The sequence below is a fragment of the Podarcis gaigeae genome (genome assembly GCF_964106915.1).
Source record: "Podarcis gaigeae genome assembly, chromosome: 13".
NCBI classification, from domain to species: domain Eukaryota; kingdom Metazoa; phylum Chordata; class Lepidosauria; order Squamata; family Lacertidae; genus Podarcis; species Podarcis gaigeae.
Genome location: NC_139689.1, coordinates 21,242,094 through 21,265,527, shown reverse-complemented (window position 1 = coordinate 21,265,527; position 23,434 = coordinate 21,242,094). Strand labels below are relative to the sequence as shown.

The 23,434-nt window shown below is 47.7% G+C and overlaps 1 protein-coding gene across 1 annotated transcript; it reads right to left on the bottom strand.

The window, feature by feature from the left end:
• Window positions 1-49: 49 nt before the first annotated feature.
• LOC310830789 (uncharacterized protein) lies at window positions 50-20,282 on the bottom strand. Its single transcript, XM_083710628.1, has 8 exons — window positions 19,842-20,282; window positions 17,022-17,168; window positions 16,630-16,755; window positions 15,754-15,909; window positions 4,258-4,617; window positions 1,885-2,031; window positions 941-1,066; window positions 50-395 (listed from the first exon to the last, which is right to left on the bottom strand). The coding sequence occupies exons 1-8, from the start codon at window positions 19,941-19,943 to the stop codon at window positions 237-239; spliced, it is 1,323 nt and encodes a 440-aa protein (XP_083566754.1). The 5' UTR covers window positions 19,944-20,282; the 3' UTR covers window positions 50-236.
• Between the last annotated feature and the right edge of the window lie 3,152 nt (window positions 20,283-23,434).

Sequence of the window (23,434 nt, the reverse complement as noted above, 5' to 3'; positions counted from 1 at the left end):
ATCACGCCATCATACCCCAGTAGTTATACATACAAGCCACGCAAAGTAGTAGTGCTTAATGCCAAGTTTATTTAATGCCAGTTACAGACTTTTCCCTCCCTGTAGATGGACAGGGTTACAGAGGCCGCACTGATTAAGCAGCCAGCTTTTGAGAGAACAGGGTAACACACACAAAGCAGCACACACTTCTGGCGGACGAGGCTGCAGGAGTTGGGAGGGAACCAGCGTCTCTGGATTCAGTCACTGGACTCTCCCAGGGTGAGACGGTCAAAGAGGTATTCACCAAGGCCCTCGTCTCTGGCACGCACACGCTTGAGGTTGGTCACGTGGTCCCCAAGCTTCTTGATCAGTTTCACCTCCTCATCCAGGAAATGGGTCTCCAGGAAGTCACACAGCTTGGGAGGAAAGAGGAAGAGAAGGTTGGCCATAGAAAACTGGAGCTCACAATTCAATGGGAAATCAGCCAAACTGGTGTCTGGGAGCTCAACTCAGACTAATAATAGTGCTGCCTTTTAAGGTACCACAATGACTTATTTTTGCTGCAACAAACACACCCTTCTGGAAATTAATGCAGGTAAGACATCTCATTATGGTTGCATATATCCCATGGCACTGGGCACAAAGAATTCAGCAATCCAGCCATCTTTATTCTTACAAAGAGGCAAGTTGTCTAGTCCTTAAATAAACCTGTACACCAATCTAGGAAGATTTTAGATGTTTAGTTCAATCGACTGGTGTGGGGTAAGTACTTTGGCTCTCGCCATTCACCAGAATTAAGCTAGTCTGCATAGTCAGTGGTCCCCAAACTTTTAACACACACACAAAACAGTATACCGATTTTGAGGCACTTCCCGTTTTATATAGTTGATTAGTGGGCACTGATAGGAAAGGCGACATGACCCCCAACCCAACCACGTTAGCTTCCTCCAGCAAGACTTACATGGGGATCCGTGTGGCTGGTGGCAACCTGGTGCAAGTCCAGCAGAGCCTTGTTCAAATTCTTCTCCAGCTGAAGGGCCGCATCCATGGCAGCAGCTCCATTGGTCCACTCATCACGTTCTGGTTTCTGAAGTTAACGGCAGAGAACACTCATGAGAGAGCCTGCCAATTGCAGCACCTTCATGCCCAGTGGCCCTTATATCCCGTTCTGCAATGTTCTGCACCTTCAGCATCAACAACCCACTAGTGCCAACAGAAATGGAGCTAAATTGGGAGCAGGGAGGACAGCATGGGAGTAGCCCAATGTTAGCAGAAGTACTTTTCCCTATAAGAATAAAGCCTAAAGCAGCCAAAATGCAACCCGATGAGAACTGGGCATGCTCAGTAGCAACATAATGTTTTAGTGGGGGGAAAGGAGGTGAAGGAATGCCCTCCACGAGTTTCTTTTAAGATCTTGGATGTGGGCATGGTACCCTGAACAGGAGCACTCCTACTATGAAGATACAATGCAACATTTAGTTGCAATTGTTCTTTCCACGCACGGCTGCTATCATTCTGCAGTCAGACTTTCAGAACAAAGCAACTCCTTGCATTTCATACCACTAATCCACCCCCAATTCATCAGATGGGAACAGATGAAGCTACAATATTGATGAAGCAATAAACAGGTGTACCTTAGAGAGCTTACTGGGAGTGCCAAGTTTGCTGGGGGGTGGGCATGCAATGCACACTTTAAAATGCAATTCAGAGTACCAAAGCATGCCATAAACATAACAGTGTGATATGGAAGAGCTGTTACAACACACCCAGCAAGTCAAGAGGAAGCCCGAGTTTTGAAGGGGGAAAGTGGACATTATTTCTGCCACTCCCATTCCTCATGCCCATGACTGAGGCCTCGATCCACCACCACAACACCCCTTCTGTCCAAGCCACCCGCATTCTCACTTTGACATCCTGCAGGACAACTCGGCCTCCACGGCGGTTCTGGAAGGTCAGGAGCTTCTCTGCTTGTTCGTGCTTCTCCTCAGAGAGGTGCCGGAAGAAGGATGAGAACTTGGATAAGGCCACATCATCCCGGGTGAAGTAAAAACCCTGAAAGGGAGAAAAAGAGGCAAGGGCTCAGACTCAAGATTTACTCAAAGAAGAACTAGAAATGAACACAAAATGTTCCCAGTTCCAATCCAATAAATATTTACTGTTTGTAGCCATAGGCCACTGAAAATACAGTAAAATGCCTATTGGCCCAGACACAAAAATGTGGGGAAATGTACACTCAAGTTTTAAAATGCCACCAGCTTTTATTTATTACTACATTATTATATTTATATCGCACCCTTCCTCCGAGAACTCCCCATACCCGTTCTATTCTCAAAACAATCCGGTTACCCAGTGAGCTTCATGGCCTAGGGATCTGAACGCTGGTCTCCCAGGTCCAACGCCAACCACTATACAGTGGTACCTTGGGTTAAGAACTTAATTTGTTCTGGAGGTCCGTTCTTAACCTGAAACTGTTCTTAACCTGAGGTACTACTTTAGCTACTGGGGCCTCCTGCTGCCGCTGTGCCGCCGCCACGCAATTTCTGTTCTCATCCTGAAGCAAAGTTCTTAACCCGAGGTACTATTTCTGGGTTAGTGGAGTCTGTAACCTGAAGCGTCTGCAACCCGAGGTACCACTGTACCAAACAAAATGGTGTCGTAATGGGAGGAGAAAATCTCCCTAGCCACTTTCTGCACAACATTAATAATTTTACACAACTCTGCCCTGTTCCTTCCCATTAATCGCCTTTTCTCCAAACTAAAAAACTCCAAATGTTGAAATGGTTCCTCACAAAGGAACTGTTACGATTTATGAAGTGTATAGAGACCCCTCAGAGGCAGCAACATTCCTTGGCTGGAAACCAGGGCAAGTTAACTTACCTAACAAACGCAATGGCAATATTTTAGGATTTATCCAAATCTAGCTATAATTCCCCCAGCCCAATTTAACCCACACAAGAGGAATTCAAGAGACAGACTGGATGGCGCCTCCATTTCAGGCCTTTTAGGCATACAGGTGGAGAGGCTAGGGTTGCTGTTTTTAAATCATTAACGATATATCTTCACGATGTTGTTTGTTCAGACCACACAACTCATGGGGAACTCAGCAGTGGGTAAACAGGAGGGCAGCGGACTTTGCCACAGCCCACAATGGAGGGAAGGGATGAAGAAAGAAGCAGGCAGCAGACCCAATGGGGAGGGAACAAAATGGAGACAGAAACTGTACACACACTAGTCTCCTTTTAAAAAACAACAACAACAACAACAACAACATTCTTCCCCTCAAATAGTTTTTTGGCCTCTGCTTTCCTCCTAACAAACATTACTGGCATGTGGCCCCTGGAATATTGCTCTGGGGAGCAGTGTGGCCCTCAGTCAGAAGATTCCCCACCCCCGATCTCGAGGACAGCGGAGGGAGCTCTCTAAGATGTTGACATGAAAAAATAGGTCCCACGCAATCATGGCTGCCAGGTCCACTCTACTCCTATTTAGCAAGACGCAACAGCTAGACCGGGAGATTTAGGAGCAAGGAGAGCCAGGCTCCATCTCTTTCGAGGGCAGGCAAGATGCAGACGTAGCCAATGAGAACCCAAAAAGCCACTGCCAGCCATCAGACAAAGGCAGCTTTCTGAACTGAGGTGAAGTAGCAACACTGGGAAGAAAGCAACACGGGGGGCGGGGGGGAGTGTTTAAAAATGCCCTTCTCTTTTACAACCCAAAAAATGATGCGCTATTTAGAAAAGGCCGTGCTGTTGGAAGGCAAATGCCCATTGATCAGTCAATAGCTGGAAAGATTAAGCCATCAGATTTCCTGGACCCTGACTGGAAAGGTAATTCACGTGAAACCCTTAAGTGCTGAATTCCCCTAAAGAGGGACCCTTTTATTGTTTAGAATTTTTGAGAGAAAAGCCACCCTCAGTAGGTTTAGAGCTAAAAAAAACAAGCCCCTGCACTATTCATTGTCATCCTTGCACCCTGTAAGATGCTTTGGGGCTACAATTCCTTTTTACAACTGTGCTCGCTGGGGCTGATGGGAGTTGTAGCCCAAATCTCCCGGAGGGCAGCTGGCTGGCATCCAGCGGACTAGAAGTTGCTGCGAGAGCGCAACACACCCTTACCAGAAAGGGAAACCGCACCTGCTGGATTTCTACCTGCCATGTACCCGCGGAAAAGCAAAACGGAGCAACAATCACATACCCAATGCAAAGAGACCAAAAAGATTAGCAACAGATTATTAAAAGCCGTGGCTTCGCCTTCCCCCCCTCCCCTCTGGACGCTCACCAGGGACAGGTAGTTGTAGCTGGCATGGAGAAACTGGTTGACCAAGCGGTTCACTCCGGCTTCGCTCTGGGCGTCGTAGTTCTGGCGGACCTGGGAGCTCATGGTGCAAATCGGCGACTGGACTGGCTGGCTTAAGGATGAAGATGATGGGGCGGCGGCCGCGATCCTGCTCCGTTCAAGCACTGTTGAAGCAAGAGCAAAGGAGCGAAGGCCAGGAAAAGGAGCGATCTGAGCTGGGTGCGCCCGGACAGGGGCTTTTATAGGCAGCCCGGGAGGCTCTTCCAGGGACCTCCCTCCGCGAGGAGCGCAAAGGCTCCGCCCCGTTTGCTCGCTGATAGGGAAACAGCTGAGGCTTTCTGGCTTCAGCAAGGGGATTGAAAGAAGTCCGATTTTTAAAGGGGGGTGGGTTTCCACAGGTTCTCAACGATCTGCAGCCCTTGAAGGTGTTACCAAGGGACAAGGTGTCTTTGCGTTGCAATAAAATCTTTACATGCAAAAAAGAAAATGCAATGCCCAGAGATACAGCTATAGGTGCAGTGCTTTTTTTCTTGAAACATATTTAGGGGTACTCTCATTTTGACTCAATAAAATCACCATTTTATAGACCATTTTATAGTTCAATTCAGGGAAAAGAAATACAGTAAATGGAGAAAAGTACAAAAATTCACAAAATGTTTAGGGGTATGTGTATACCTGCCTCCCCCCCCCCCCCGAAAAAAAGCACTGTACAGATATGTGTGTTAAAAAAATCCTTTGTGGTTTGCTGACTCGGAAAGCAAATGCTACTGAATTTCTCGAGGTGGGGTTTTCTCCCATCTACAGCATTAACCCTATGCACATCTACCCAGATGTATAGTTCAGTGGGGTTTGCTCCTAGGTAAGTGTGTAGATAAAGTTTGCTACCTTAAGGAGTTTGCCACTTTAAATTCATTGCCTGCATCTTTACACCTGTTGTGGCCAAAATGGGATGACACAATAGGTGACCAGACTCCGCCTCAAGAAGCCCAGAGGAAGGAGCTGTGTTCTCAACTGCTGCAGGATCAGGCCCATGGCTTTAGGGTGATCTCTGATCCTGTATTTGTGCTGGATGCACAAGTTGGCATGAGAGGCTTCAGCTGGTACCACTAGCCAAGACTGCCTCCTCATAAAATCAGATCTTGCCACAGTTATTTGTGCCACAGGGAGCTCCAAATTAGACTGCTGTAAGTTGCTCTATAAGGGGCTGCCTTGAAAAGCATTCAGAAACTTACAACTTGTGTGAAATGTAGCTTCCATTTTGTTGACAGGTGCTAAATGTTTTTGTTGGAATAGAAATGGTTGCCAATCTGTGTCAAGGCTCAATTAAAAGGGCTGATTTTAGCTTTTAAAGCGCTAAACAGGCCTTCTTCCATATATTCCTGTGCTTGACATCTGGAATCTTGCTCCAAATCCCTCAGTTATATGAGGTATTGATGGGCGAGTCCTTTTCTGCGGTGGCCCCTCACCTTGAGAGAACAGTCAGGCCCTAAAACGATGGCTTTTTAAAGGCATTTGGTCAAAGCATGGCTGTTCATTAATGTGGTTGGATAAAGGTCTCCTGGCCTTTAAAAAAAGGGGGGTTGTTTAGTGATGTGATTTCTGTAATTTGATTAAGTTTAAAATCAATGCTGCTTTGTAAGCTGCCTTGAGTTCCCCTGGTGAAAAAAGCAGGCATGTATAGTTTGAATAAATTAATAAAGAAGATGACTGGCCACAAGCATTTCAATGAACCAAAGCTGAAGGTGGATTTTTTCTCATCCTAATTCAGTACTCTCTCCCCATTACACCAGATAGGCGATGGTGATAGGTTGAAACACCCCTCTTAATGGAAGAAAGTGGAGATGGGTCTATTTTACAGTGAAGTCCTTCGCCCACATACCTGGGAGTAAGTCCAATTTAACTAAGTGGGACTGACTGCTGAGTAGATAGGATTGCATTTTATTTTGTTTAAACATACAATTCCTAACTGTTTCCCCTCCAGACAGATACACTGAGCCTTTGGGCAGAAGCACATTTCAACAGACACAGCTTTTCCCTTCCTAGTGGGACTAGTAAGCGTGTTTGGGAATGAAGAAGGTGGCCAGGATCAGACCTCTTGGGTTCTGTAAAAGAGGCCCATCAACCTATGGATTAGAGAGAAGCTAGGATGCGGGTGGCGCTGCAGTCTAAATCACAGAGCCTAGGACTTGCCGATCAGAAGGTTGGTGGTTCGAATCCCAGCGAGCTCCCGGGGTAAGCTCCCGTTGCTCGGTCCCAGCTCCTGCCCACCTAGCAGTTCAAAAGCACATCAAGTGCAAGTAGATAAATAGGTACCGCTCCAGCGGGAAGGTAAACGGCATTTCCATGCGCTGCTCTGGTTCGGCAGAAGCAGCTTAGTCATGTTGTCCATATGACCCGGAAGCTGTCTACGGACATTCGTGGGCTCCCTCGGCCTATAGAGTGAGATGAGCATGCAACCCCAGGGTCGTCCGCGACTGGGCCTAACGGTCAGGGGTACCTTTAACTTTACCTAGGACTGTAAACACACCAGAAATTTAAAGTACATTCCTCTCTGCCACGAATAATCCTGGGAACTGTAGTTTGCTAAGAGTTTGGGGAGTTGGAGCTCTTTGAGGGGTACGCTACAGTTCCCAGGGTTCTTTGGGGGAAGCCAGGTGGATGTGGCCTAGCACAGCCAAGGTCTCTAGAGCTGGGGTAGGGAACCTTTGGTCCTCCAGATGTTGCAGAACTTTGTGTAGTTCAACAACATCTGGAGGGTTAACTGTTCCCTGCACCTTCTTTAGAGGGATAAATTCATGGGGGTTTTAAAAAGAAGAAGAAAACACTTCCCTATCCCCTCTTCTTCCCTCATGAACATGACTCAGCAGAAACACTTCCTCCAGAATACTGACACAAAGGGGGGGAAAAGAAAACTCAGGATGATTCAGCAAAAAAAGTGTCTTTCCGCTTCCCTTTCCTCCCCCCCTCCCCTTTGTTATTGTTCTCAAGCTGGAGGCCTTGAGGCTGTTCTGTCTAACCACCGCTGCCCCCTGAAAATAACTAGCTAGCAATGTGTGGGATGCAGCAGCCAGGAGACAGAGATCCTCTAATTCCAGCAAAATGAGAATCCTCTTTCTCAGGCCCATTTGCCATGGAAGCTTCATGTTGTTGTTCGTGTTTCCAAAATATAAATTATACGGGGTAGTTTTGAGTCAATTGGGCACACGAGGCCCATACAATTTGTAGCAAAAGCTTAGGAAATTACCCCAAGCATTCCTGCTGAGATGACATGACTGATAATTAGCTATCCACACATGCCTTAAAAACAACCCACCCTAAGCACAGATACAGAGATATCCCTTCAATTTCACACCGCATCCGTTTTTGGACATCATGATCAAAACTGGTGGGCTGTATTCATTGTTCTACCCTAGTAGACCCATTGTAACAAATAAACCTAAGTCACCTTAATGAACTTCAGTGAGTCTACTCTGGGTAGGAGTAGCACTGCCTGCAACGCTTGGCACACCCTTGTGTTCAGCTGTTTGCTTTTTGCAATATTTATCACAGGTGTTTTTGAAGAAGTCAGAATACAACACTTGATGAGGACATACATTTTCTTGGATAGTTCTCTCTACAGCTTCTGTCAAACAAGGCTTTTCCGTCCATTCGAACCAACCCGGTCCTGGTTCTCTCTGCATCCCCACGAGGTGTCATCTTGGGTTCAGCTTCGTCATCGTCATGAAAACAAGTTGGAAGGGGAATGGGAAGTGGGGCGGACGTGAGGAGCTCAGCAGTGCAGTGCGGATCTTGCTGTTGGACCTGACCCCATGAGATGTTTAACTGCATGATGCTGGGAAACAGGGACCGAAACTGTATGAGGAAGCTGGGCATATGATGGGATAGGTCTTAAAACTGGGGTAGTAAGGGTGAAGGCGAGGGAGGATCTCATCTCTCTGTCTTGCTTCTCTATCTGCCTGTCATAAGGAGTGCAGGATATGCAAAATTTCTGCAAAGATCAGCTTTGTGGGGCAGAGGCACATGATAGCAGAATGCGTTGTGGTGACAAATAGCGAAAGAGGAAGCTTAGAAGCCAAAAGATCTCCGGTGAGAGAATTGTTATTTATCTAGTTTTTGCTTCAAACCGCTAAAGATGGTCTCCCCATTCCCAAAAGTATCGCTACAGATCTGGGGTAACTGAGTTTGAGGGTGAAAAGGCACCCATAACTACTAGAGTTAGTGACTGTTAGAAACCAATAAAGGGGTAGAATTTAGCTGATTTGGGAAGCATTGAATGGAAGTTTCCAGGCCAGTGGGAAAATACAGGATATGCTCCTTTTCCAGACCAGGGCCTCACCTGGGATAAAAGTCGCTAAGAATGACTAAAAGTGCTTGAAGCAAGTCAATCACACATCAACAAAAAGGTGATGTCACATAGGAAAAATGTGTCCTTTTATAAAGCAGAGATCTGGAGGAGCCATGCTCTTTCTGCTGTGAAGGACAATCCCTTTTTGAGATGCAAGTGCTGTAAACTGCATTCCCTCCATCTGCACCCAGGTTGTAAATATGTGTCAATAAATCATTTTTCTTAAGGACACGACAGTCTCCGCCATGTCTTGTTTCCCAATGGAAACACGAACCCTGGGTGAGCGCCTGGGACTCCCTGGGATTTTGCTCCTGCTTGGCAAAGATTTGGGGAGGATCGCAACCTTTGTACTGACTTAGTTGGTCTTTAAGGTGCTACTGGAAGGAATTTTTGTTTTGTTTTGACTATGGCAGACCAACACGGCTACCTATCTGTAACTGGAACCTTTGTAACATTACGGTTTGCTAGATTCAGGTTGTTCTATGCAGTCAAAATAAAAAATAATAATAATAGTCCAGTAGCACCTTAGGGACCAACTAAGTTTGTTCTAGGTATAAGCTTTCGGAAAGCTTATACCTAAAACAAACTTAGTTGGTCTCTAAGGTGCTACTATGGGACACAGGTGGCGCTGTGAGTTAAACCACAGAGCCTAGGGCTTGTCGGTGGTTCAAATCCCCACAGCGGAGTGAGCTCCCGTTGCTCAATCCCTGCTCCTGCCCACCTAGCAGTTCAAAAGCACGTCAAAGTGCAAGTAGATAAATAGGTACCGCTCTGGCGGGAAGGTAAACGGCGTTTCCGTGCGCTGCTCTGGTTCGCCAGAAGCAGCTTAGTCATGCTGGCCACATGACCCGGAAGCTGTATGCCGGCTACCTCTGCCAATAAAGCGAGATGAGCGCCGCAACCCCAGAGTTGGCCACGACTGGACCTAATGTTCAGGGGTCCCTTTACCTTTACCTTTAAGATGCTACTGGACTCTTTAAAAAAAAACATTATGGTTTGTTGTTCATCTCCCTCTCTCTGTAGTTCCTGACAAAATACGTCAAGACAAGAAAGTGCAGCAAAACAATCCAAATAAGCAACCATTTGTTATGTTATAATAAAACACCGTTTGTATTTTATACATAAGAACACATTCCTGAACGCTGTCTGTTCCCGTCCCCACCAATCTGGACAGTGTGAAGCTTGCTAAAGCAGGCAAAGAACAGGGGAAGTCTCAGACACTTGCCTTATTTTCAGACTTTGGCGGAAATTCCCCAACAACCCTACCCGTGTTTATTTTGAGACTCCGCCAGCATGATATTTGTCTCATCTGCACTCAGCTTGGCTTCCTCTGTGCTGGAAACCAACAAAGTAAAATATTCTGTTTAAAAAGTGTATGCTGAACTATACCTGGGATCCCCTTCACCAGCCCCTTCTCAGATTGGCCCTCCAGCAAAACCAGCTGCAAACCAAAAGGCTGTGTGTCCATTATCTCTCTGAAGCACATTCAAAGCACATTCTTCCCCTCAAAGAATTCTGGACACTGTAATTTACCCCTCACAGAGTTACAATTTCCAGCAACCCTGAACAAACTACGGTGCTAAATAGTTCTGTTTTTACAAGCCTTGTTCTCAAGGTAAGACTGCACCTCGCTGGGTCTCCCAAATTGCTTCTTTTTTTAGTGACAATAGCTTAGATGTACATGTGTTTAACCTGCATCGTTTCCCCCATCAAAATCACTCCCCCCCCACTGCAAATTAGAATTTTTATTATTCCCCTTATTGAAAAAAGGGAAGCAGCATTTTCAGGCATTGAATTCAATGGCAACTATGCTTCATGGGACTTACTTCCCCTATGATCTCCCCCAGCACCATATTTTAGATTGTAAGCCCCTTGGGCCAGAGACCTGCTCTCTTGTACACAACAAAGCTCCATGTGTATTGACAATGCTATTCAACAATCAATAAGAGTGATAAGATCTTGCCATTAGGCAAGGTCTCCTTCCACCTGCCCTGCCCCACCCTCCGGCCCTGGGTCTCCTCATAAGGAAGCTGGTCCTGGAGGAAGAACTGTGAGGGGAAAGACTCCATCAGGCAAGGCCTACGTCCACCTGCCTTGCCCCACCCTCTGGCCCTAGGAGTCCTCATATGGGAGCTGGTCCTGGAGGAAGAACTGTGAGGGGAGAGACTCCATCAGGCAAGGCCTCCGTCCACCTGCCTTGCCCCACCCTCTGGCCCTAGGAGTCCTCATATGGGAGCTGGTCCTGGAGGAAGAACTGTGAGGGGAGAGACTCCATCAGGCAAGGCCTCCGTCCACCTGCCTTGCCCCACCCTCTGGCCCTAGGAGTCCTCATATGGGAGCTGGTCCTGGAGGAAGAACTGTGAGGGGAGAGACTCCATCAGGCAAGGCCTCCGTCCACCTGCCTTGCTCCACCCTCTGGCCCTAGGAGTCCTCATATGGGAGCTGGTCCTGGAGGAAGAACTGTGAGGGGAGAGACTCCATCAGGCAAGGCCTCCGTCCACCTGCCTTGCTCCACCCTCTGGCCCTAGGAGTCCTCATATGGGAGCTGGTCCTGGAGGAAGAACTGTGAGGGGAGAGACTCCATCAGGCAAGGCCTCCGTCCACCTGCCTTGCTCCACCCTCTGGCCCTAGGAGTCCTCATATGGGAGCTGGTCCTGGAGGAAGAACTGTGAGGGGAGAGACTCCATCAGGCAAGGCCTCCGTCCACCTGCCTTGCTCCACCCTCTGGCCCTAGGAGTCCTCATATGGGAGCTGGTCCTGGAGGAAGAACTGTGAGGGGAGAGACTCCATCAGGCAAGGCCTCCGTCCACCTGCCTTGCCCCACCCTCTGGCCCTAGGAGTCCTCATATGGGAGCTGGTCCTGGAGGAAGAACTGTGAGGGGAGAGACTCCATCAGGCAAGGCCTCCGTCCACCTGCCTTGCTCCACCCTCTGCTTCTCAATGTGTATTGTATTGTTTTATGCACTGTGGCTTGCTGTTGTTTTATTGATGATAGTTTAGATATTATTGTAACTGTTGAGTGGATTTCTGTTTAACTTTTGTATGTGGATATTTTTATTTTATACTATTCTAATTGATTGTTGATTGTTACTTTTTTGATGTAGGCTGCCTATTTTAAAGTTACATTTTATTAACACATTTTTGTATTGCATTAGATTGTTATAAGATGTACATTTTTTGTTTCTTCAGCTTGTAAACCGCCTTGAGTATTGTAAGATAGAAAGGCGGTATACAAATTAAAAACGATGATGATGATGATGATATCATTTGTACCCCACCCATCTGACTGGGTTGCCCCAGCAACTTGGGGCAGCTTCCAGCAAATATAAAAGCATAACAAAAAATCAAACATAAAAAACTTCCCTATACAGGGCTGTCTTCAGATGTCTTCTAAAAGTCGTATACAGTGGTACCTCGGGTTAAGAACTTAATTCGTTCCGGAGGTTTGTTCTTAACCTGAAACTGTTCTTAACCTGAGGTACCACTTTAGCTAATGGGGCCTCCCGTTGCCGCTGCACAATTTCTGTTCTCATCCTGAAGCAAAGTTCTTAACCCGAGGTACTATTTCTGGGTTAGCGGAGTCTGTAACCTGGAGCGTCTGTAACCCAAGGTACCACTGTAGTTGTTTATCTGTTTGACATCTGACAGGAGGACGTTTCACAGGGTAGGTTCCACTACCAAGAAGGCCCTATGCCTTGTTCCCTGTAATTTCATGTCTCACAGTGAGGGAACCTCCAGAAGGCGCTTGGAGCTAGATAACATGGCAGGCATCTCCCAAGCACAGCACCTCTCCAGGCCTATATTGGGTCACCTGCCCTTGAATCCAGCCCTGGCAGGTGTATATTTCATGGGCACTGGAAGGGTGCCAGTGTCATGAATTTTACAGGGGGATGGAAATCCATATTGACTGTTGATAAGGGCAGCTGCATTTGCAGCGTTATGGGTTTGTGGGTGCCAGACCTCTAAGCCCCATAATCCTAGAAAGTGTTTTAAAATATAAATCAGGTTAGCTTCCTTATGAGGTGATTGCCTGGGTGAAGGGCCATTAAGAAAACAACGTAAAGGTGATGGGCCTTTAAGAGAGCAAAAGAGAGGGGGCTCTGTGCCAGATGGCAGATGAGTCCCTCCTCCATCTCACAAATAGGGAGACGGATAAGTCAGTTGAGAATTTTGCTGTTATGTGAACGAAGAAACAGGAAAAAAAGCAGGAAGCAAAGGGTCAGAGAGCAATGCTTGATTTCTGCTGGAATATCGTCTTAGGCTAAGGTTGTATATATGTATAAATAAACCAAATATCATAAAGACATCACAGGCACTTTTGTGTCTCATTGTCCAAAAGCAAACCCAAACCCTGGGTGAGAGCTTGGAACCCTGGGATGTCGCAGCACTCAAGAGATTGGGTTGGGGCACAACAACTCAAGCATTTACTTTGTGTTTGTTCATGGAGTTCAGCGAGTCTGCGTATCAATAACAGGAAGGAAAGTTCAGGGAAAACTGCCCGAGCTCTCCTTTTATTGATCAAAGTTCTTTGAGAAAATAAAATAAAAAGGGAGACTTTAGATTCACACACACCTTTACAGGTTGCGATGGAAGGATAACAAAGGCAGGAGGTGGGGAGACTGGCAGTTGTCCAAAGTGACAATAGAACGTTGTTCCTGAGCTGAAGGCCACAAATACAATGCACACTGCTCAAGGACTAATTCTAGGGACTATCTATATTGGCAAAAGCCTTGCTTTTTCTCACACGAGTTCTGTCTTGTGGTCACAGGACTAAAGGCAAGGCCAGGTAGATAAGAGCAGGTCTGGTTCTTGCCCCAATACATTATCTTCCCCAGTAGGAGTGAATGGCAGCAATTAATTTATGAGTCTTCTTGGAATGGGCGCAGTTCCCTGTATTGGATCAGCCACCCATCACTCCTGCAGGAACTTGACAAGTTTGTCTTCCCTAGCAGCCACCCAGGGTCTCCAGGAGAGAGGCCTCTAACATCACTGGCTACCTGATCCTGGAGATGCCAGGGACAGTACTGGGGACCTTCTGCACTCAAAGCATGTCTCTGCCACTAAGCCATGGGCCTCTCTCAAGCAGCAGGAGGCGGCAGCAGTAGCGGCGAAGACAAAACCTTCCCTAGGCCCCTTACAATGGTTGGTCTGATGGGGACTGTTGTCCCATAAACTTTTTTCCTAGCTGGGCCCCCTCCCGTTATTTGAGTCACTGGGGGCGGGAGAGAAAGAGGATGATTTAGGCAGTGGACTGCAGGGAGAAGACGTTAGCATCCCACAGCCTCCCTTTTTGCTATTTAAGAGAGATGCCACATTTTCTGCTAAGTGTTGGCAAATCCAGTTTTAAAACCCATGCCTGATGCCCCTACATCCAGGTTTGCCCCTTACATCTGTGTCAGTGTGTGGAGGAATCAGTGTGTCAGTGGTATTTTGATTCTGATGGAAGCCAGTTATTTAACACACACACGGGAGGGGGGAACTTTCAATTTATGCAACTGTCCAAGGAAAGCCAACGTTGCTTTCAAGTTATGAGCTGCAGGAGGCTTCAGACGTCGGGTAAGAGGCTCTGCGGTTAGCAATAGCAGAGCCCTTATCTCTCAAGCACAGCTGTGGGTGGAGTGATTTGGGTATCTGTTATTTTTAAGATAGTTTGCCTCTGCTCCTCCATAGAAGCAAGAAAGCCAAGCTCCACTTCAAAGGTATTTGCAGTTGCTTGAATTTGCAGTCTTGGGCAATAATGAGGATGTAAGATAAGTACAGTTTGCCTCTTTGTAAACAAAACGTAAGTATAGGCTGTTCTGCTTGCAATATCCCAGAAAGGCACTTGGAGAAACTCAGAAATGAGATCCTGCACAGGCAAGGTTGATGCCTAACCAACTAGTTCAGCAGCATAACATTTTTATAAAGGATTTCACTGATTCGTGTGCTTGGCCAATAGTCCTTTTATTGTATATTATTATTATTATTATTAGAATCCTCTTTAAACTTATTTGGGAGTCACTTCTCCGGCTTACTCCTGAGGAGACGTACACACCACGGGGATGGAGGAACATGTAGCCCTGCAGATGTTGCTGGACTACAACTCCCATTACCCTTGACCATTGGCCCCCATGGCTGGGGATGACATGGGAGATTTGGAAGGCAGCAGTTTTCTCCACCATTGCTGGTACAAGATCGAAGTGCGCTGCTGTGGAAGGGGAGAGGAGCTTCCCTCCCATTTCAGACCAATGTGGAATTTGATCTAAGGTAGCCATGGTGCAAATGGAAACAGGGCAGGTTTTAAATCTAGGTAAATTGGTGGCGCTGTGGGTTAAACCACAGAGCCTAGGACTTGCCGTCCCTGCTCCTGCCAACCTAGCAGTTCAAAAGCACAAAGTGCAAGTAGATAAATAGGTACCGCTCTAGCGGGAAGGTAAACAGTGTTTTCGTGCACTGCTCTGGTTCACCAGAAGCGGCTTACGTCATGCTGGCCACATGACCCGGAAGCTGTATGCCGGCTCCCTCGACTGGACCTAATGGTCAGGGGGGCCTTTACCTTTACCTAAATTACTTTGGAACAAAGGTTTCCTGCATTTCAGGGGGTTGAACTAGATCAGGGCTTCCCAAACCTGGGTCTCCAGCTGTTTTTGGACTACAGTTCCCAACATCCCTGACCACTGGGTCCTGCTAACTAGGGACAATGGGAGTTGTAGTCCAAAAACAGCTGGAGACCCAAGTTTGGGAGATCCTGAACGAGATGGCCCTCATGGTCTCTTGCAACTCTACAATTCTATGCGTTTTGTCCCTGGCTCTATCCGCCATCAGCATGCGGCCCCTGACAAATTATGCCCAAGGGAAAACGGCCCTTGAAAGGGGGGGGGAATGTTGGCTGCCTAAGACAAGAGTGTTTGCCTTTCAGCAGTGACGATACCCCTTGTTTGGACATCGCAAACTTCTCCCCTTAAAACCCCAGACAAACCACAGGCGAGTTTAAACGGGTGAACCCTTGTTTATTGGAAGCATGCCAACTGAGTTGTGGCAGGTACAGCCCCTCTTGAGTGGGGCCCGGCCAGAGTGACAGAGGTGGGTCTTGCTTCTGTGGGTTCACGGAAGGGGTATTGCGCTCTTGGGGACGAGGGAGGGAGAGGGAATCAGCTGCTGCTCTCTCCCAGGGTGTGCTTGTCGAAGAGGTATTCGCCAAGCCCTCCCTGGGATGCCCCCAGCCGCCGGAGGTTGGTGACGTGGTCGCCCAGGACTTTAATAGCTTTCACTTGCTCGTCAAGGTAGTGAGTTTCCAGGAAGTCACAGAACTGTAGAGATGGAGAGAGAAGAAGACAGGGTGAAATGCTTGGTTAGGCAGGTCTACCATCAAAGACTTGAGACAACACCAGGAGCACTTCCAATAAACTCTCCCCCCAACTGTTTACTTCTGAAGCTGTCTCTTCTAGTGTAGGGTTCACCTTGGATCAGTGGCAATCTGACATTCAAGTGCTGCTATTTTATCTTTTTTAAAGGTATGGCAGTTTTATTTCAGAACTACACTTAAGAACAGGGAAGGGGGCTCGTAGTTCTCTGGGTATTGCAGAACTCCCATCCTTCCTGATCGTTGGCCCATGCTGACTGGGGTTTACGGGGCTTGGGAATCAAATGACGTTTAGAGAGCCGTCCTTGCTTAAACGCACTGCAAAGGATTTCCCCCCTCTTTCTCTGCATTCTGCCTCCTGCCCCACATGATGTGAATAGCAGCTTTTCCATAGATATATGGGTGCTGCTGCTGCTACAACAACTATTTCTGCCCAGGAGGGTAGCAGGAAGACCTATTAGGATCTTGGCGTAACATCTCAGGGCTCACAGAATCAGAGGCAGGATGCAGAGATGGCTGGACCACTGATGAAACAGTGAAGCAACATTGTGCAAATCCAGTAACTTACCAGTACCTCTGAGGCAAAGTAGGTAAAAGGCCTATGTGCAAGGACAGTAACAGCTCAAGACAGGATTCCTAAGCTTATCAGCACCCCATGGATACTCACATGTGGGTCTCCCTGGCTGCTTGCCAGTTGGTGCAGATCCAGGAGGGCCTTGTTCACGTTCTTCTCCAGCTGAAGGGCTGCCTCCATGGCATCAAGAGTTGTACCCCAAGCATCCTTTTCTGGCTTCTGTAGAGACAGAAAACAAATATAAAATTATAGAGTTCCGTAACAAACTAGCTTTTGAAGACTGGCTGCTGCTATTTCTGGGACAGTGGCTCCCCCAAGGCCAGAGGCAGGGTTTGAACCCAGGGTCAACATGCTATTTTTGCCCAGCTCACATAGAAGGGTTTGAGGTCCTAACAGGCCTCGAGACAGAACCACCACCTGGGAAGTCCTGCAGTCGGTGCTCTCGGCATTCTGGCTAGAAACAGGGCACCCCACCAGATTTGTACCTTGATGTCCTGCAGGAGGACCCGACCACCGCGCTGGCTCTGGAACTTCAGCAGCTTCTCAGCATGGTCCCGCTCCTCGTGGGACTGCGAGCGGAAAAAGGCAGCCACGTGTCGCAGGGCAACGTCATCCCGGTCGAAGTAGGAAGACTGGAGAAATGGAACAGGAGGAGACGCTGGGTTACTTTGGGGAGATCCTAGCCAGACTGCGGACAAGTGAGCAGATGAAAAAGACCTTCAGATCTGGGGAAGTGTTGTGGGCAGGGAAGGAGGAGGCCTGGTCTGTTAAGAGAACGAATTGTTCCCACAATGCCTCAGAAGCTTGCAAGTTCTGTAAAAGAACCACCACCCTATGGGAAGCAGGGGAAAACCCTCAAGTTCTTCTGCATAAGTTGTCTTCTGTAAACCCAAGCTGGCGTCAACCAGAAGTTGGGCATTTAGGGTTGATGGTTCCATGCTGCATAACAGAGATTCAGCAAGCACCCTCACTTTTGACTTTCTTGCAGAGTTATTTATGCCAACAGGTCTCTGCAGTTGTTTAAAAATTCCGCGAGTAGCCAGTCTTTTATTAATCATTCTTTTGTACTGCTTTTGTTATTTTGTGTTTTTACATTGCTGTGCACCACCTTGAAGATTTACGAGAGGGCGGTGCACGAATACTTTTACTTTGTAAAAAAACAAAACAAAACTCTTGAGTCAATGAAAGCCCACACCACTACAAAATGTCTCCCATTTAGCCACGTGCCGAGACTACAGAGAAGACACTTGTCTGCAGTTTGCTACCAGGCACAAGCAGAGCAGGACAGGAGGGCCCTCCAGACATCCCTTTCCGTTGTGCCTTCATGATGATTTCACAGTTCTGCAGAAGGCGCCTCCGACACATGAGAAAACAGGAGGTGCTGTGCAAGTTTGTGTTTGTGTTGTTGTTTTTTAACCTCTCTCTCTCTCTGTCATACACACACAGTTTAACTGCATCAGCCCAGAAATTTATTTGCAAAAAAAATGTTTTCTCCTGTTGCAGGAAGAGAGATGGGGATAACTGGCGAATGTCCTAAGGCTACAAAAAGAAAAGAAGAAGGAGAAGGAGAAGGAGAAATGGATATCCCCATCCAAGAGACGCTACATATGAAAAACTTGAATTGGCAAAAAGGCTGTAAACAGTCACCAAAAAAACCCACCACCCTAACAATATTTTTTAAAAAAGAAGATTAATGGGCAGGGATCCACAAATCCTGCATGCCTAGTATTGCAGAGAAATGGGTGAGTGTGGGAGAGGGATATGGAAAAACGTGAACAAGAACACACAAGTTTTGAATGGAGAATCTGTACTTCTTCCAAGTCTGGAAAGTATCCAGGGGATAAACACTATTTTGAAGGGGGAGAAGGAGGAGGCGAGACTCATTGAATGGAGCCCATTGGTGTTAGGGGAGGAGAGGCAAGCCTCAAGTGTGGATTAACCTCAAACAGTATGCAGATTGTAAAGCAATTGAACCGACCAACCCGCAAAGCAACAGGACACAGTTAGGGAGAAAAACCCAACCCATATATAATGGGGGAAGGAAATGTATAAAGAGCCATGGGGCAAGTAGGGGGACACTGAGCACAGTGCCCTGGGTGCAAGAGGCTCCCCTCTTAAAAATAAAGTATATGGGGGATGGAACCTGCAGAAGCCCGAGGGGGCAGAGTTCTGGTGAAAGTTAGGCAAGGCCCTTGAAAGACTGCTAGCATCACTCTCTCACACACAGTCCATTTCCCACAGAGACATAAAGGTGTGGGCATCAGAAGTTACAGAAAGAAACAGTTGTTAACTGAAGCCAAAGCAAAAAAGAAGAACAACACACACACCCCTTTCCATCTTCCTATACTGGAAGTGGGTCAAGTAGAGATTATGGGTTGGGGGACAAGAAGACGCTATTAGGTCTGGGAAGAAGAAGAGAATAACTGTCATGGGATGTTCTTTTCAATCACCCCACCCTAGAAGCTTATCTCTGCCACCCACACTTGTTGCTCCACCCAAGACGGGGCTTGAACACACCATGGGCAACTGGGAGACAGCAATGGGTGGTGGGGGGTGTTTTATGTCAAAGAGAGAGGCAAGGCTGTGTAGGCAGGCTGATCAGCAACTATGGGATGCCAAGCACCACCACCATGACCCCTAGGCCTAAGAAAGAGAGGAAGACAAAATGAGTATGTATTTTTGGAGAGTAGCAAGAGGACAATGACCAAGACTAGGGGAAGCACTAAAAAGGAAGTGAAAGAGTGTTCGTTTGAAAACAAAGGGAAGGAAGCAAGCAGAGGCTGCCAGAACTCTCAAGACAAAGTCCCTCCCATTGTTCTTGCGGCTGCTTTTCCCCTTGCAAGGAAACAAAAGTGATGAAAATGGAGACTCCTAATAAGGGAGAAGAGAGCATGGTGTTGTGGGCTCTTCTCCGGCCCCGTTTAAACCTGCTACCTAGCCATGAAGCTCTCTGGGCGACTTCAGGCCCTGAGCCACCACTTCTTAGGGTTGTTGTGAACTTCCAACGGGAAGGTGGGTGGGTGGAAGACCATGCCTGCTGCTACCTTGAACTCTTTAGAACAAACGTGAGATTGAAAGAACGCGGGGCAAGTGGAATTGGTGTCCTCCGGGGTTCTCTAGCCACGCTCCCTTTTCCCCAGGGAAAAGGGCCAACTGATTACAGAATTGTGGAGTTGGAAGGGGCACACAGAGTCATCTAGTCCAACCCCCTGCAATGCAGGAATGAGGCTGTGACCCGGGGGCTCTGCACCCCAATATACCATCACCACCACCACGTCGCCGACACACCCTGACCCCTTGCTCACCATGGACAGGTAGACGTAGCTGGCGTACAGCTCCATGTTGACCATGCGGTTGACGGCGGCTTCGCAGTCGCGGTGGTAGTTCTGGCGGACCTGGGACTCCATGGCTCCGGATTAGAGCTGCGGCGGGTCGGCTGCAAGGCGTCGGCGGGGGTCTCGCTTCGCTGGCCGGGCAGCTGCTGGCAGCTGGTCTCTCCGCGGGTCAACTCAAGCAAGGATAGCAGAAGAAGCAAAAGGGACTCTCCTTTTTTTTTTTTTTTTTTTTTTTTGGCTGTTTTGTTTGCTGAAGAGGGAAAAGAGAGGGAAAAAAGAAAAGAGGCTGGTGGTGGAACCGGTTCCGTTCAAACACTGTTGAAGCAAGAACCGAGCTCTGCGGGGACAAAGGGATCGCGGGCGCTTTTATAAGGCCGCCGGGCAGCGAGAGGGACGTGCGCAGCCACCAATGACCGGCCCTTCAGCACACGCCGAGGCCGAGTGTTTGCGAAAGGCGGAGTCTGGGCAAAGGGGAACCCAGGCGTCCGAGCGCGCGGCCCTCTCTCCCTCCCTGCCTGGCGCACGTGACGAGCTCGGCTTCTCCTCCGCCCCAGCAGCCAAGAGCGCGCTATCTTTGCGCACACCCCGTATGGAAAAAGACCGCGTCGTATTGTAGTTGCTTTGCGCCCGTTACAGATTCCCTGCGAGTGGTATTAAGGATGGAAACAGAGAATTCAACAGGAAAAGCTTTTCCCAGCGGAGTAATGCACATTCTCCTCTAAAAGGGGGGTGGGGTGGGGTGGAATACCATTGAGGGCAGAATTTAAAATTACCTATCTGAACGAACCACCGCCAAGGGAAATCCCCGTTTCCAACCCAATTCTTGTCCCACCATGTAGCCCCGGAAGACCCAGCAGTTCTGGCTTTCACTGCTCATAATTTACTCATCTTTCCTGGAGAAGAAACAGGCCGCATACACACCATACGTTGAAAGCACTTGGGATGTCCCATAGAATCCTGGTGATAAAAGAATTAGCAACCCCAGGTGTTTATTTTTTATTTTAATCATGTTTCAATTTTAATTGCATTTAACTTTCAGATAGAATGTTTTAGGCTTGGGTTTTGTGCCTTCTGTATTTGTGACAATGTCCCTCCTTACAGCTGTATTCCATCTCTCCTTGTCCAACCCCGATAGTGGTACAAATGGCAGAATGTTTCGCTAAGTCTATCATGAGTCAGCAACAAGAGTGTTAATTAGCTATCCTTGAAGCTATGGTGCTCTTCTCTCCCCATGGAAGGCTTGGCTACCAGGGTACAAACATGTGACATCCGAGACCTAGAATGGTCAAATGGCCTGGGCACATTGGGCCGCATTGTGGGGGTGACGATACCTGTATGGCTTAGCCATGCATGTTTTACTGCTCATGACCTTTCCTGATGTATGTTTAAGAATGTTTTATGACTCTTGTGTGTGCTGGGTTTGAACTACTATATAAGCTTTTATTCTGATGTGCCTCAGGGCAGATTTTCTTAACAGGCACATTGAGCCAGCTCTGTCCTGTTGCAATAGCTGCAATAAATGCTGGGTGCTGGACTCAAGAATTAGTTTCCTTGGTTCTGTGATTTATTCAAAAGGCGGTTGTTCCTCACCTGGGTAACAAACAAGGTGTACTACACTGGGAATTAGTTTGTTAAGGGTGCTGGGAATTGTAGCTCTGAGTGAACCACAGTTCCCATAATTACTGTGGGTGTGCTTTGTATGTATGGTGGGCACATGCTATCTTTTCTTTCCCTGCTTTCCCTTTTTGGTAAATTCCCCAACCCTTAACTTCTCTGCCCCCAAACTGTATGGCTTCAGTATGTAGCTTGCTGTTATTCGCTTCAGGGCCTGAGGAGGTTGCAAAGGAGGGAGAACTGGGCTGGATGTAACTTCTCCCTCACTGGATCCCTACAATGGGAAAAGCTCCCCTGGCTGAATTTCTCCCTTCATTGCAATTATTGGAAGGTACCAAGGGCCTGAGTCTGAGGGTAGGAAATCTAAATGCCCGACCTAAGTCCATCTTAGGTGAAGAGGCTCAGATATGTCTATTAAATGTTTCTATATAACTGTCCTGGGCAAGTATCTGTGCTATTACGACTGTGCCCATCTGTGCCCATAATTTTTTTATTACTTCAGGGTGTATTCGTCAACCTTCTTGTTAACGGTTCATAGTTTCATAACACTTGTGAGAGTTCACACTTGGCAGGCTGCTGAATTTGTAAACAGTTGAGTGAAAAAGGCAACTGTTTAGGCTTGCACAGGATCACAGCTAACAGCATTAAAAGGCATACAGTGGAACTTTGGTTCTCAAACTTAATCCATTCAGGGAGTCCGTTGGACTCCCAAAAGCATTTGAAAACCAAGGCGCGGCTTCCGATTGGCTGCAGGAGTTTCCTGCACTCAAGCGGAAGCCGTGTCGGACGTTCGGCTTCCGAAAAACGTTTGCAAACCAGAACACTTACTTCCGGGTTTGCAGCGTTCAGGAGCCGATTTGTTTGACAACTAAGCTGTTTGAGAACCAAGGTACCACTGTATAAACAATTCATGTGAATGAAATATGGTGTAGTATCCCAGGATGTCTTGGGATCAGACACATAAAGGGTTCTGCAGCTCAGTGGCAGAACACCTGCTTTACATGTAGAAAGTCCCAAGTTCAGTCCCTGGCTCTTCCAGGAGGGCTGGGAGATACTCTGACTTTGGTGTGACCTTGGGATCCCTTCCAACACTACGGCACTATGACTCCCTGCCTGAAATGCTGGAAATCCTCTGCCAGTCAGTGTAGGGCATTGCTGAGCTAGATGGACCAGTATAGCAGCCTCCTCCCATATGTTCAGTTCTGGTTGGCCCTGGTGAAGCCTAGAGTTTTAGGTTGTCTCTCCTCCCACAGAACCCAGGAATTCTGTCTTTTTAACTCTTGCCCTCTCTGACTTGATTTCTACCCACAGAATTCAGAAGCCAGCATCCTAACCCTCTCAAACTCGGTAGAAAAGAAGAAGCGTGTGGCTGGATCAGGCCAAAGGCCCATTTAGTCCAGCACCCCACAAGGGCCACCGACCCCATGTAGCGACTGCCTTTGCCCTGAATACCCCCCTCCCAGATATCAGGGGTGATTATCGTGGCCACTACATATAATGGCTGGCTACTCAACCAAGGCAAAATGTATGAGACCCTAGTGACCACCCTAATCACTCATGTGAGGAAATTAAGTCACACTCGGCTCAGACGACTTGCAATTATGCATACTTAGGATGAGTCTGCAAATCTCGATGTATGATCCTCCCCCTTAACCGCCCCATGACATCTCTCTTCTTCCACACCACGCTGGATTTCTCTGTATTTTCAAAGATGCAGAGGATCCTCTTCTTCCCACCCACCCACCCCCCGTTTCAAATGAACTTTGTGTGTAGTGACAGTCACAAGGTTTGACTCTGCTCTTTCATCAGCACCATTGAGTCAGCAAAACCCAGGGTTGTAAAGTGTCAAGAAGGCTGGATAAATGGGGAAATTAACAAGGCCTACGTGAGGCACAGCCCTGACGGGATCATGTTTCCACTCAGCCGATAAAACTGGCTCAAACTGGATT

Coding starts and splice junctions, on each gene's coding strand:
- LOC310830789 (XM_083710628.1), bottom strand. CDS start 19,943: ATGGAGTCCCAGGTCCGCCAGAACTACCACCGCGACTGCGAAGCCGCC. Junction 17,169..19,841: donor GCTACGTCTACCTGTCCATG/GTGAGCAAGGGG, acceptor CCATTTCTCCAG/TCTTCCTACTTCGACCGGGA. Junction 396..940: donor CCAGCCACACGGATCCCCAT/GTAAGTCTTGCT, acceptor TTTCCTCCCAAG/CTGTGTGACTTCCTGGAGAC.